This window comes from Mytilus californianus, unplaced genomic scaffold, assembly GCF_021869535.1.
Source record: "Mytilus californianus isolate M0D057914Y unplaced genomic scaffold, xbMytCali1.0.p SCAF_4, whole genome shotgun sequence".
In the NCBI taxonomy this organism is placed as follows: Eukaryota; Metazoa; Mollusca; class Bivalvia; order Mytilida; family Mytilidae; genus Mytilus; species Mytilus californianus.
In genome coordinates, this window is record NW_026262690.1 from 102,207,915 (window position 1) to 102,224,055 (window position 16,141).

Here is a 16,141-nt window from a genome sequence, read left to right on the forward strand (position 1 = left end):
TAACAACTCCTGGGGTGGACTGAATTAAAAAAAAAACAAAAACACAAACACAAAGAACGATTAAACAAACATTGTTTACTGTGCAATTCTGTCTTGTGTATTAAGGCGGTGAGTCAAATGCTACTATTTTATTCTATTTCATATTGATTTTTCCTTTATGTTCGTGCATATCAATTATGATTACATATATTTTTCTTTCTTTTAAAAGTATGGACTATGGAGAACTGTGATAAACACACAATTCAGTTCAGTTTTCAATGATGGAAGTTGGTCACACAAAAATAAAGAATCTTGCCCATTGCCTAGAGTGCCCACACCAGAAATGAATTTGCTTGATTCAGCAATTGAAAATGACAAAAAAAGGAAATGTTGACACTGTAAATTAACTGGACATTGTAAATAAAAAAAAAAAAAAATGGGAAAATTACATTCCCAGCTTTGCTTTAACAATAAACTATGATGATTATTAAATATATATATATATATATATATCAAATAATTTCTTTATAGTTTATCTAGCAAATAACTGCAACTTCTCCAAAAAATGAAATATAACATATCGGTAACAACTATCAAGGATAATGGTTACTATGGCAACATGCCAAATTGTTTAACCTAGATATATAGATTATTGATATACACAAACTGACATGTAATAGGCCACTGTTCTAAATCAGCTGGACAGAAGAAAGAAACAAACACAGTTGTATTCGTTTTTATACGCCCGTTTACGGGACGTATTATGGTATACCGTTCTACGTCCGTCTGTCCGTCTGTCCGTCCGTCTGTCCGTCCGTCTGTCCGTCCGTCCGTCGTCAACATGTCGGACATTAACTCAAAAACGCTTTAACCAATTTGCTTAAAACTTTGGTGAATTGTTTATATCTATTGACATGAGCTCCCTTTCGTTTTTTATAAATTTTAGATTTTACGTTTCCGAGTTATGGGGTTTTATTCATTAAAAAAAAGGGGATTTTCCAGTTTTCGGACAATAACTCGAGAATGCTTTCACCAACTTGCAAGAAATTTTGGTTAATTGTTTATATCTATTGACATGAGCTCCCTTTGGATTTTTATAAATTTTAGATTTTACGTTTCCGAGTTGTGGGGTTTTATTCATAAAAAAAGGGGGATTTTCCAGTTTTGGGACAATAACTCAAAAATGCTTTCAGCAGTTCTCATGAAACTTTGATGAAACGTTGATATCTATTGATGTAAGCTCCCTTTAGAATTTTATAAATTTTAGATTTTACATTTCTGAATTATGGGGTTTATTCATTAAAAAAGGGGGGATTTTCCAGTTTTCAGACAAAAACTCAAAAATGCTTTCAGCAATTCGTATGAAACTTTGGTGAACTGTTTATATCTATTGATGTAAGCTCCCTTTAGAATTTTATAAATTTTATTTGTTTATAGTCTGACAACAGATTTAATAAGTATTGCGCAACAGCACAGTGTATTGCACAACAGCAAGAAATCTTTAATTGAATATAAATTCAATTCATATAACCAACTTCAAGTTCTTTGACTACATTTATTCAGAAACCTATGATAGATGTATGTCAAATATTTAATTACAATCCAAATTCAGACCTGTATCAAGCTTGAATATTGTGTCCATTTTTGCCCCAACTGTTCAGGGTTAGACCTCTGCGGGCGTATCCAGCTGCGCTCAGCGAAGCAGTTTATTTTTTTATAATTTTCACCAAATACCAGAAACAAGTGCAAAATTGTAAATTTTCACTTTTGAGATGGAACATTACAAAAGACCGTTTCTTAAAAACTACAGTCCATATCACTCTGAAACTTTGCAGATTTGTTTCTCTTATATACATAGGTACTTATTGCATAAAAATATCTCATTTTGCACCATGGACCTCATTTGGACCCAAAATCTCATGGCTGGTCACATATAATGAAATGGTCTAAACATTTAAAAAAGGTAAACATACCAAACCTTTAATATTTCACTTGATAAAAGTTAATTGACATTTGCCTCATTGGCAATCATACCACATCTCCTTATTTTCATCTTGTAAGAGTTGCAAATTATTAAACTCAATTAAAGTCCAAATAATAATGAATAGTCTGCCACACAAAATACAGGAAACAGTTGTGCATAAAAACGAAAATAAATTTTCCTGCGTTGAAGCCACCGAAAAAATAAGCATGAGTAGCAAAAGAGAGACGAAAGATACAAAAGGTATAATCAAACTCATAAGTCGAAAACGAACTGACAAATCTACGGCAAAAAAGACCAAAAGATAAACAACAGTACAAAAACAAAACATTGAAAACTAAATACTGGGCAACACGAACCCCACTAAAAAAGAGGGGTGATCTCAAGTGCTGCGGAAGGGTGAGCAGATCCTGCTCAACATGCAACACCCGACGTGTTACTCCAATGAGTATACTTATGAAGCTAAGTTCAGAGAATATTGGACTAATGTTTCAAAAGATATAACACAGTAACCAAATGCTTTCCCCAAATTTCAGTCTAGCAATCGCTGTGGTGTTACTTTAAACATAGCACATTTTATATCAGTAGAGGCTTTCTTCACTCCATAGAGCATTATCACGCCAAATGCGGTAAAAGTTTAACAAACGGTTCAGAAAAGACTAACTGACTATAACTTCTCCTAAATTTCCTGTTGAAAGTTAAATTCAAATTTTCATTATATTTGTGGATGTAAAAAGGGGTCCGAGTTTGCGGAATAGATAGATGAATTATAAAAAAAAAAAAAAAAAAAAAAAAAAAAAAACATAAGTCTGTTGTCTAGAATTATTTCTATTGCTAAGGAGAAAAGTGCATTGTCATATCAAGAAAATATATAATTAATTTGTAAGCACTTGGAAAGAATTTAAACATATTTTCACATACAATGCACAAGACTCGTACTTATTTTCAGGGCAATATGATAATATTGTAATTGTCCCCTTTTGTTGTAACCTAGCAAACCTTTCTTTGGAATGAAGACCTGGAAAACTGACTTTAACGCTCAACCTTCTCCTGTGTTACAGCACAACATTAAACAAACTGTACAAATCAGTTGAAAAAGGTCACAAAGCGGCAAAAATAAGGCCGATATGGGAAATGACATGTTATAATCTTTATCTTACCTCCTATACATTTCTAGGAATATGATTGGTTAAAAGCAACCGCGTGGATACCGTGTATATTTCATATGAGGTTAGTAGGCGGGGTTTATTTCAATACACGGTTAGTAGTGGTGTTACGTCCCTTTGTAAAACTGACAACACGGTGTTGAGGAAGAATCTGAAAGGTTTCAACAGACGACGAAATTGATGATGAACGATTGAAATAAATTCACAAAATACATTTAAAACTAACAAGTTGTTATTGTTGGCATTTTTTTTGTATAGACCAATGGAAGTAGGTTCTTAATACTAAGTATTGAAGACTAGATCCCTTTGAAAGGCCACTAGCCTAAATAACACATGTTAAGATAGTCGGTAAGATAAATTCGTTGCACAGTGTGCTAGTGAACTAATACGATATATACGGGGTAAGTAAATTCCATATGAGGATTAGAGCTTCGCTCTCACCCAAATGGAATTTACTGACCCCATATATATCGCTCTCACTCCATATGGAATTTACTGACCCCATATATATTGTATTAGGTCACTAGCACACTATGTAACTAATAATAATTATCACATATTTTGTACTAATATGTACGTTTTTGCATGTCCAATAATAGCCGGAAGTCGGAGTCGGTTATTTGTCCTCGGTGCCCGGCAATATCGATATTTGCCCTTAAATACCCATATTGAGCCCCCGAATTTAACTTCCGGTAAACCTGTCAATCAAAAAAAAAATTAAACAAGATGGTTTGAAAATATGTGATAAATAAATTATTACATTGCATTTTCCATATTGGCCCTGGTATCAGCCCTCGACCCATATCAGCTACATGTTGCCTATAGACACAGCGCATTAACCTGTCAGAAACCATCAAACTCAACCAGAACAAACACATATTGAGATGTATACTAACATTGTGTCATGCTATTATGTCTGTTTCTTTCTATTATTATGTAAACATATAGTAGATTTTTTTGTAAAGAAAAAGGTGACAGACGCTAGACAAGCGGACAGGACAAAACTATATGTGGGGGTCTAACGCATTAACATACGAAGTTAAAAAAAATAAACAAATATAATAAGTTGTGTTTTTACACATTATTACATTGAAAAGTCCTGAACGTTCCTGTGTTCCAGCTGATATTCCTTAGCGTAATAATATTAATAACTCTCAATTTTGTTCTGGCCTCGTGCCTTACTGTCCAGTTGGTTAACGAGTGTGCCACAATACCGTGATTGATACACGCTAGACGTAATGAAAATGTAAAAGAAATACGTACCTTTTGATTACAGTTAAAATCTTCTTTCTTAATTTAATCCCATCAGGGGATGAGTCGATTTCTAAAAAAAAAATAGAAAAAGAAACCATTTTGAATAAAACATTGAATTAGTAGTCAGACACCTACCCATTGTAATTGTTTGTTCATTGGCAAGGTTCTTCAATGACTGGGAGCTGACTTGTAATGTAAATGATGTTACGGAAGTGCGGCAAAAAAAGAGTCTGATATTTTAGTTCAGGGAAAAAACGAACATTTTCTTTTGAGAAATACTAATAATAGTCTATTTATGCAACTCCATATCTTTTTAAGTCTATGTATGTTACTCCATATCTTTTTTAAAAGCTATAAATGTTGAAGGAACATTGATTTTAAAAGCTGGACGGTTACCCATGCTGAATAGCACCTATTTTGTAGTATAACAACATATACGCATCTTGATCCGTTTGACTGTGGAAATGCACAGAACGCCCCAATTTGAAACATTAACGAATAACACATGTACAGTAAGTATAGCGTCCGGCTGGAATCGTGTTTTTACGAGTGTGACCACGTTTTTTCGAGTGAATATGATCACAAATGTAAAAACAAACAGACTTTGTATATTTGTATATATTATTGTTTTCCATATCTTATAAATTGCATGGACACCGGCATTGGTATCTTTGAATATATCAAATATGTTCACGCCCATGTACATATGGTGGAACTATCCAATAAGTCAACGTCCATGTACACATGTTGTATCGATCCAAACATACGGATATCGATGTCGACTCAACCAAATATGGATATCATACAGTAAATATTCGTGCTGTAAACATATATATAAAGAAAAGGAAATGTGGCGTGAATGCCATGCAATGAGTCAACTATCAACAAGACTTCAAATGACGAAGATAAAAGTAGATATAGGTCACCGTACGGCCTTCAACAATAAGAAAACCCTATACCTTATAGTCAGCTTTATCAGACCCCAACATGAAAAAAATTGAAACAATTAAAACGAGAAAGCTAACGACCTAAGTTATACACTACAAAGTACGAAAAAAACAAATATGACGGACATGAACCAACGACAACCACTGAATTACAGACTCTTGACTTCGGACAGGCATATAAATATTGTGGCGGGGTTAAACATTTTTGTAAGCCCTCAACCCTCCTCATAATTTTGGACAGTGGTGTTACAGCATAAAATAAGAACAAACTGTAAAAATCAGTTGCAAATGGCTTTCATCAATAGATCGGTACGAAGCACAGACAAACAAACTGGCATAAAAACAATAGATACAAGGTATCGATATAAGAGTACTCGCGGTTACTGAAAGCTAGTTCAAAGCCAGTTACAACTAATAAGTAAATCAAGTTTCCAAGACTAAAGTATCAAGCAGTACAATGTTGGATTGAGACGTACATACTTTGTGTGTGTTAAGCGGGTATGTGTATTTTTTTTAACAGAAAATACATCCTAGATGTTTCATTTACGCGCGTCTGGTGCAAATACATAATTTCAATCCTGGTATCTTTAATGAGTTTATTTACAACCACTGGGTCGATGCCACTGTTGGTGGAGTTTTTATTCCCCGAGGGTATCACCAGCCCAGTAGTCAGCACTTCTGTGTTGACATGACTTATCATTGATATGGACATAATTATAAATTAACTGTTTACAAAACTTTACATTTTTGAAATACTAAGGCTTTTCTACCTCAGGAATAGATTACCTTAGCTGTATTTGGCAAAACTTTTAGGAAACTTTGGTCCTCAATGCTTTTCAACTTCGTACTTTATTTGGCCTTTTTAACTTTTTTTGATTCGAGCGTCACTGATGAGTCTTTTGTAGACGAAACGCGCGGCTGGCGCAAATACAAAATTTCAATCCTGGTATCTATGATGAGTTTATTTACTATTTGTCTTGATGATAAATTGTTTTATCGTTCTAAGTATGAAAAAAAGCAATTTTCAAATGCTACTACTGTGATGAGGAGTATGATCAAGCGTATGCTATACTTGGTCACACAACAATAAAACAACATGATAGCTTCCTTTCCATCAGTTAGCAGTGCTTTGAAAAATGAAAAATACGAATCTCTATCTAGATATTAAAATTACCAATGTAAATCTACGGAACTCTGAGAAAGACATGAAATAAATACACGACGTGTACGCTATTGTATACACATTTTTCATATTATCATTTCAAAAGGATCATATTAAAGCTTATAGATTATTTATTTCATTGTTTATTATATATATTCCATTCAATTCAATTTTTTTGTCAATAGGAAATAGTACAGGGTCGGATTAAGTGGTTTTTGTTCGGGGGGGGGGGGGGGGGGGGGAGCTTGGCTGGTCCCAGGCATCTCTTAGAAGAGTATTTGTGGTATATTGCATTTTATTGAATTTATAACTTCTGTCCATTTGTTTTTTTTTATATAAAAATAAGGAGATATGGTATGATTGCCAATGAGACAACTATCCACCAAAGTTTAAATGAATTGGATGTAAGCAATTATAGGCAACCGTACGGCCTTCAACAATGAGAAAAACCCATACCGTATGGTCGGCTATAAAAGGCCCCGACATGAAAAATATGAAACAATTCAATTGAAAAACACTATTTTTAAAACTTCAGGTTTGGCCACTGTAATATATATAATTCATAAACTATTATTTACCTTAAAAATATTGTAGCATGAAATGATATTGAAAAGATTATGAGTCCCCTGTTTTCGGTTCTAAAGACAGTTTTACAAAGAAACCAGTAATTTCTAATATATATATAATATATCTTAATACTGCAAGGTTATGGTAAAATGATTTCAGAACATAAAGTTGTCATTAAATTGAAAAGGGTTAAATTTGATCAACATAGTAATATGTTTTGTTACTTATTAGGAATATATAATATTGCCCTTCGCTAACTTACAGTTACAAACGAGAAAAGGTTAGTTTTTAAGCCCAGGAATGCCTTCTTTCTTGTTCACATTTTCTTTGAAAAATCCGGACCATTTGTTTAAAAACCCGGACGTTTTAAATGTTGCTCTCGAAAAAAACACAGACAATGTAAAGCCCTGAATTGTCAGTGAACTACAAGGAAATTGTGCGTCGTTTGTGCGCAAAACATGTTTAGTATTCAGAATAAGGTAAACAGTCATGAAAAACCATACCGAAAAGTAAACTATAAAAAAGCCCCCGTCACGACAAAACGCGAAACAATTACAAACATTCTGATTTATGTCAAAACATCAATCGAAAAAACCAATATGGCAGACAGAAACGACAATCACTGCATTTCAGGCACCTGACTTGGGACCGGCACATACAGAATGTAGCGAAGTTCAACCTGTTTGTGAACGCTCAATGATTTCCAAACCCTGGACATTGGTGTAACAGCACGGCATTAGAACTAACTATTAAAATCATTTTGAAAAGGATTGACTCATCAGATCGGCACTAAGCACATAACCAAACCACAAATAAGAAAACAAAACAACAAGGTACCGATCTAATATTACTCGCAGTTACTGAATTTCAAGGCCAATTCCAGCTAATAAATATGTATATGCATATATAAAAATAAGAAGATGTGGTATGACTGCCAACAAGACAATGCTCTACCAGAGAGCAAATGCCATAGAAGTTAGCAGCTATAGGTCATCGTACGGCTTTCAACAATGAACAAACCCCATACTGCATAGTTAGCTATAAAAGGACCCGAAATGAAAAATGTAAATCTATTTAAAATGTAATACAGAAACAAACGACAACCACTTAATTAGAGGCTCCTGAATTAGGACAGGCATATCCAAAATGTTGCGGGGTTAAACATGTTTGCAGGCGCCAATCCCCACCTCATATCCTTAGACAGTGATGTAACAGTACGACATAAGAACCAACTATAAAAATCATTGGAAAAGGGCTTAACTCATCAGCTCGATACAAAGCACATAAACATCCTAACAAAAACATAAAAAGACACAACGTACAGATCTGAGAGTAATCTCAGTTACTGAAAGCTAGTTCATAGCCAATAACAACTTATAAAAAATCATATTTCTAAAACTAAAACATCAATCAGTACACATCCAGCATCTAATGGATTTAGTGTTAAGACGTCATTTAAAAGTCAGAGAAAAACATGACCTTATGTAATGCCATAATATAGATATCCACAGTTTGTAGAACCGTAAATGTACATATGAGTAGAACAATAATGCTTAGTTTGGTTTTAATTTACTGATAACAAAATCAATATTTATACCGATAAAAACAATATTTAAAGATCTATTCACAGCGTTGAATTGGTAACCTTTTTTGATAAGTTTATTTAAAGGATCGATAAGTTTACCCGGATCATATCTAATTTTACGGACTCGGTTAACAACATCACTGTAAAAATTAGGATGTGATATATCCTGTTTGTAAGAAGTCTTCTTTAGGTACAACCAAACTTCAAAACCAAATCTTTGTATATATTGAAGAATGCCGTGGATAGACTATTTAGATATTAGATTTAGAGGGTTTTCCAGCCCCCCCCCCCCCCCCCCTTGTGTGGGAAACATTTGCTTGATTATTTTGGGAATTACTGAAGCATGACTGGAGCGGGCCCCCTCTTAGGCAGTCAGTGGACCGCCCCTTATGACAATGTCTGGATCCGCCACTGATAGTAAACTTGGAATTGATAGTAAATGGCAAATACACTTTATTTATAGTATATGTATGATCATAGTATACAGAAATATGCGACAATAATTTTCCTATCCCCAAGTACTTATGTGTAATTTTAAAACAGTCCTAAACGGAAGTCTTGTCTATGACTTAAAAGTCTGTCCAATGACGGAAACAATATCCGGATGCCTTTATTTTCGTTTTCCTCCCAAAATAACCCAAACTGAATTATCATAAGCGAGGATGACAAATGCGACTATGCATGGTACCTATAGGACACAGAGGCATGATGATTAATTTATTGTGGAAGGAAGAGAAGCAACACACAAAATGAGGTCTTCTCATTTAATAGTATAGAAGATATAGCAATATGTGTACCCAAATGGTTCATTGCTAACCATGGCGGTCATGTTGGTTGACCGACGGGTTCATCAGACACAATTTTCAAACTAAATACTCAAAGAATGACTGTGGCCAAGTTTGGTTATAATTAACCAGGTAGACTCAGAGTAGAAAATTGTTGTAAAAGTTGACGGACGACGGACACCATGCATCTCACACGGATGAGAATAGCTACAGTGGCCATTTGGGTAAGTTCATCTAACATAACTATACGAACGCCATTTGATCTAAAGACGATCTGATAATTTCACTGAAATCCTTATCCGTAGGGCAGAAAGAGCAAATTGTTGAAAAACGAATATACTAATGAACGTACGAAAGAGCGCATCAGACTGACGATTCGGACGTACACAAGCATGAACACAACGATAACTTTATGTCTGCATTTAATTTAGCAGGATTGCATTTACAGATATAGTCAGATATAATCATTGGCGGTGGCGAACATCCTTCACCAATGTGAAGGCATTGTAAATTTCCAAAGGCACATCTACTCCTAGGTCAAAAGTGTTTCACCTATCGAAAATTCACCTATTATTTTATTATTTGATTTGACACACATTTTTGACCCCCCCCCCCCCCCCCATTAAATACAAAAATGTGGGCAATTTCTTGCAATAAGTATGAAATAAATTTATGATTTATATTTTTACGGGAATCACTATTTAATGACAAATATGATTTCTGCACGAAAAAATCATAAGACTATATAGGAAAAAAAAATTAATTCTAATATTTGTATGCAAATAATGATTTTACAGTAATGACTGTCATAAAAATAATTCTTAATAACCATAGAAAACTGTACACATTTGGGAGTTTACCATTACAAATTTCATCAAAATCTGACCTCAAATTGCGTTTTGCCAATGTTTTTAAAACATTTGTTTTCATATAAAATGATAAGGGAATTAGTGACAGTTGAAACACACGTTTGACCTACGACTGAAGGTATTTTACACAAATAGAAAAAATAAATAAAAACCTGTAAATTCGGTATCTTCGATGTCGTCTGAATCTGAAGAATCAGTTGACATGACTTCGTGATATTTCTCTTCAATTTCCGGGTGTTTTTATTCTTCTTTTAGCAGACTAAATATTTAAAGTTAAGTAAACATACACCTACAGTTGAAAAGAACCATTCCACCGTGACATACCGTGTACAGGCTATATATAAATACTCGATGAATAATATTTAAACCATTGAATTTAGTACAGTAATTTTCAATTTCCCAAATATTTAGTAGCAGGAAATTTGTTACTTTCAGTTTGTGATTTTGTTATGCACTCCTTCAAATTACTTATTTCAGAAAGTAGACTATATATATCAATGTAGATAAACTACCTACGAAATAATAATCTAAATCTGATAAATGAAAAATGCACGTAATTGGACTTTTATTGCTTTCTTGAATATTAATAGATTAGAATACCTGTAAAGATCACAACGTGTAACCGAGCGGTTGTCAAATTCCATAACAGTCAACCAACTCATGGTGACGTCCGTAAAATTTTCGAAAAAGAGAGGCGAAAGATACCAAAGGGACATTCAAACTCACTTACTAGTACACTTGGTACAATCAAAAACCTGGTAATAAATTGTTCAAATAAGGCCATGAAAATAGTGGAATTAATTACTTTTGGAGTGTCAAAAGTTCGTTGGAAGTACTTGATAAATTGCATGCTTATATTGGTGATTTCGAATCTGTTCAAAGTTTTGATTTTTCTACCCTATATACCACGTAGCCTCATAAGAAAAAAATCACACACCTGATAAATGGGCATTTAAAAGGTCGGAATGCGAATATATATGTTCAAACTCTTTTAGGTCATTTTTTAGTAACAACAAACAAAAGAACTATGTCAATCGGACCTGCTTTGATACTATAACTGCCCTTGAATTTTTACTAGATAACATTTTTGTTCGCTATGGAGATTCCGTATATTGTCAGGTTATCGGAATTCCCATGGGGACTAACTGTGCACCACTTATTGTGGACCTGTTTCTGTATTGTTATGAGTTACAATTTATGACTAAAATCAGCAAAGACCCATCGAAACAACATCTGATTCAAAAATTTACTTCTGGAAATCACTTTTAGATATTTAGATGATATATTGGCTCTCAATAATGACGACTTCAGTATGTACACTAAAGAGATTTATCCTGCCGAACTGACTTTAAATAAAGCTAATACTAACAATGAAGACTGCCCTTTCCTGGATCTTGATATCTTTATCTTAAACGGGAAGCTTAATACCAAAATTTATGATAAAAGAGATGATTTTTCATTTCCTAATATTAATTATCCATTTTTAGATGGTGACGTTCCCTTGTCGCCATCTTATGGTGTTTATATATCTCAACTTGTTCGATTCGCTCGTGTATGTAACAACGTATTTGATTTCAACGAAAGAAATCTCTGTATTACTGAAAAATTATTACACCAGGGTTTTCGATATCACAAACTAGTCAAAACATTTACTAAATTTTATAATCGATACAAGGACATCATTCGTAAATATAAATCAACATGCAAACATCTAATACGTTCAGGTATTTCACATCCACTATTTTATGGTAATATTCTTTACAAAGCACAAAAATGTCGGCATTCACATAGAAAGCTAACCAAACCTTTAAACAGACTTATTCGGAAAGGATATAGTTACGATACTGTTGTCAAGTCATTAAGGATTGCATATTTTGGTATTAATATTGATTCACTCATGGGGTTTTTGCATCGGAAATAAACACATTTATTCTAAAACCAGTTGTTGGCATGATACGGGTTATGTTCTTCTCATATATTTTATGATGGTATGATACTAAACCCCTAACGGGAGGTATTGTACTTGATTTTCATATGATGAAGACATAATCTTTCAATCAGTTTATTTGAGGTCTGGAGCTGGCATGTCAGTAACTGCTAGTAGTCCTTTGTTCATTTATGTATCATTGTCATTTTGCTCATCGGACTCGGACTTCTTTTAAACTGAGTTTTACTGTGCGTATTGCTATCTGTTTCTTTATTCTACATTGGCTAGAGGTGTAGGGGGAGGGTTGCGATCTCACAAAACATGTTTAACCCCGCCGCATGTTTGCGCCTGTCCCAAGTCAGGAGTCTCTGGCCTTTGTTAGTCTAGTATGTTTTTCAATTTTAGTTCATTTACATGTTTTGGAGTTTAGTGTGACGTCCATTTTCACTGAACTAGCACACAATTTTATTTAGGGGCCAGCTGAGAACCACCTCCGGGCTGCATTGAAGACCCATTGGTGGCCTTCGGCTGTTGTCTGCTCTTTGGTCGGGTTGTTGTCGCTTTGACATATTCCCCATTTCCATTCTCAATTGTATCATAAGTAGAAAATGTATCACAAGTAGAAAATAAACGGACAACGTCATGGCTAAAAAAGAAAAAGACAAACAGACAAACAACAGCGCACAAAACACAACATAGAAAACTAAAGACTGAGCAACATGGACCCCACCAAAAACTGGGGGTGATCTCAGGTGCTCCGGAAGGATAAGCAGATCCTGCTCCACATGAGGCACTCGTCGTGTTGCTAATGTTAGTACAAACCCGGTAACAAGTCCAACTCCGTAGGTCACATTCGGGGAAAAGGGGACGGGATTGTAGTTACGACATTTGGAACATATCCGCTATCATCGGTGAAACGGATATTCCAGAACGGACAACCAACTCGTGATGGCGTCCGACGAAGGGATGATTTCAACCTCACCACTTAGAACTATCGGTTTAATAGCTTCCTTGTGAGCAGCAACCCTCTATCAAGGAAGTCATGATAGGAAATACAAGCCCTGGAATATCGTATCAACTGGGAGATATATACTCCGTATGCAGGCACTGATGGAATGTTGCTACATAGAAATGGAATGTTCACAATTGGGAAGCTGAAATCATCAACATAGTCACCAAATTTTGAATTATTTAGTGAGAGAACATCATCTATATATATATAGCGGAAAATAAAGTTAAATGATACTGCTAACTTCTTTTTCTTTCTTCCTAAGAAGTTTCTGTATGAAGTCAGTCTCATATGAATAAAGGAAAAAGTTGTCAAGAAGAGGGGCAGATTTGGTTCCTATGGGAATGCCGATTGTTTGTTGAAAACACGTCCTCCAAACGTAACAAATATGTTGTCAATCAAGAAATTAAGCATCTTGATAATGTCAGTTTCAGAGAATTTTTTGTTTGAATCAGTGATTTTTTTCAAAATCCCTCCCTAAGACAAGATACTTGTATCTACGTTGGCAATTATTTTTATGAAACAAAGCAGGAGCAGCCCTTGGAAGACCCAGCAATATAACGTTGTTTTTAAGGACACTTATGTAGTTTAGGTATCCAATACAGTGATGGAAGATCCAATTCTTCATCTTCGGTTGAAATTCCAAAAGAACATATAACAGACCTATGATTATCCAGGATTTCCTCTTTTGTAAGGGATGAAGGGATGATTTCAACTTCACTACTTGGAACTCTTGGTTTAACAGCTTCCTCGTGATCAGCAACCCTTTATCAAGGAAATCATGATAGAAAATGTAAGCCCTGGAATATCGTATCAACTGGGAGACATATACTCTATATGCAGGCGCTGCTTGAATGTTGCTACATAGAAATGGAAAGTTCACAATTGGGAAGCTGAAATCATCTGTTTGTCGTAAAGTTTTATTCTCAACCGACCCTCATTGTCAATAACTAGATGTAAGTCACTATATGAGGCAGACTTAACTGTATCTGTTGTATCCTATATTTCAAGATGTGTCCAATATAGTCAATAAACTTTGAATTATTTAGTGAGAGGACATCATCTATATAACAGAAAGTGAAGTTGAAGGATAATGCTAGCATCTTTTCGTTATTTATAAGAAGCTTGTGTATCAAGTCAGCCTCATATGAATAAAGAAACAAGTCATGAACGGCCAACGTAGATACAAGTATCTTGTCGTAGGGACGGATAAATCGTACCACACCAATAGCCCTATACTAAGTACTCCTTTCCGAAAAGATAGAGAAAACTTCTGGATAAGGGAACTATGTTCTGCAATGCCATATGATTGAAATGATTACATCAAAGGAGTAGGAAATTTGTCAAGTCCAGCCTGCAGTGATGTAAATGTAATGAGCTTATTTAATATTACTTTAAGACACAAGCGTAGTCATGGACAAAAACATTACCATCAGCCCAATGTTAAAAAAGTCTTCCAAATCTAGATTGCCCTCTGGGAACTTTGATGACCTTCTTTCACATCTTCATCATCCGCTAGGGTTACATTACATTTGAACTATTCTTTTTTCACTGCCTGTTAATTTTCTAAAATGTTTGAGAGATTATGCACATGACAAGGGATGCATAAATACATTTTCTCCAATATACAGACTTCTCAGTATAATTTGTGATGTAGCTCTTTTCCGTCTTTTTAAACCAGTAAAATCGGAACCTTTAAATGATGAAAATAGGAAATTCCTTCCAATTCAGTTTTTTAATAAAGGAATTGATGTAATCAACATCAGCAACGTTCTTCATCACAAGGAGGTAACATCTAAAATTCCACTTTATTTTTAAAATCAGTCTGTTCCTATTGTATCCTACAGTTGCACCAAAACCATAGCACCTAAAATATTTAACTATAAGCAAGCATTGCAGGACCTTGATTTAGAAGAATATCTAAAAAACCATGTGACTGTTCCAACTCGCCTTATATTTACAGCCCCTCTGGCCATGTTATAACTGGAGATCTAAACATAATTCAACATGAACATCTCCGAAAGGTGATATCTCATGGTCCTAAGTTCATAGAACCCCAACATATCAATTGGAACCATAACTTCTGAATAATTATGGATTCCATTGAGGACTACGCCAGACCATGGGCTAAACGAGAAGTTGAACTGGACACTTTGTCAGATAGGGTCAAAACAATCAGGTCTCTGATAAAACATCGAAATTATAAGTTGAAAAACTGTGTGAATGATCGACCAAAGTCCGTTTTCAGAGACAAAGAAGCTGTGAAATGTCTATCATCTCTTCACGATAAATATGTTGTAGTTCCTGCGGACAAAGCTTCAAATAATATTGTCTTTGTGTGTAAATCGTACTACTACGAGTGTCTTGTAAAAGAATTAGGAATAAATGAACACTCAGGTAATCCCACACAAAAAAAAAAACATACCATTTGACAAGAATAAGATTTTGGCGAATCATAAGTCCTTCATGGCTTCAATGAACATTACATTGAACAGCAAATTTGAGGACTTACCTTGTTTGTATTGAATATACCTCGAATTTGAAATAAGTACCAGAATCTTTGACAAACGAAACGATTTTAATTTTGAAATTATCAATTTCCCCCACCTTAGTAGCAATATACCAACATCACCTGCATATTGGATATACATTTCCCAACTCATTCGGTATTCAAGAGCTTGCAGCTCTACTCAGACTTTATAAAACGTCACCAGTGTTTGAGCAGAAAGTTGATGAATCAGGGTTATGTCAAAGAACGTCTCGTCCTTTTTCAAAAAAAGTTCATTGGAAGAAACCAAGACCTTGTTATTCCGTATCAATTATGATGGTCTTGAAGTATAGATTCTAGATACTGAAGTAGTTTATCATCTTAATTACGTGTTAAATCGTGTTCTTTTATTTGTCTTTGTA

The 16,141-nt window shown here is 34.6% G+C and overlaps 1 protein-coding gene across 1 annotated transcript in view; it reads right to left on the minus strand.

Moving 5' to 3' along the window:
- Window positions 1-10,595, minus strand: part of LOC127698966 (caspase-6-like) — a 28,862-nt gene extending 18,267 nt beyond the window's left edge. The window contains exons 1-2 of the mRNA XM_052202751.1: window positions 10,448-10,595; window positions 4,390-4,450 (exon numbers count right to left, since the gene is read on the minus strand). Of these exons, the coding sequence (XP_052058711.1) occupies window positions 4,390-4,450; window positions 10,448-10,499 (113 nt within the window). The 5' untranslated portion in view covers window positions 10,500-10,595. The remainder of the gene's footprint in view (window positions 1-4,389; window positions 4,451-10,447) is intronic.
- Window positions 10,596-16,141: the final 5,546 nt, after the last annotated feature.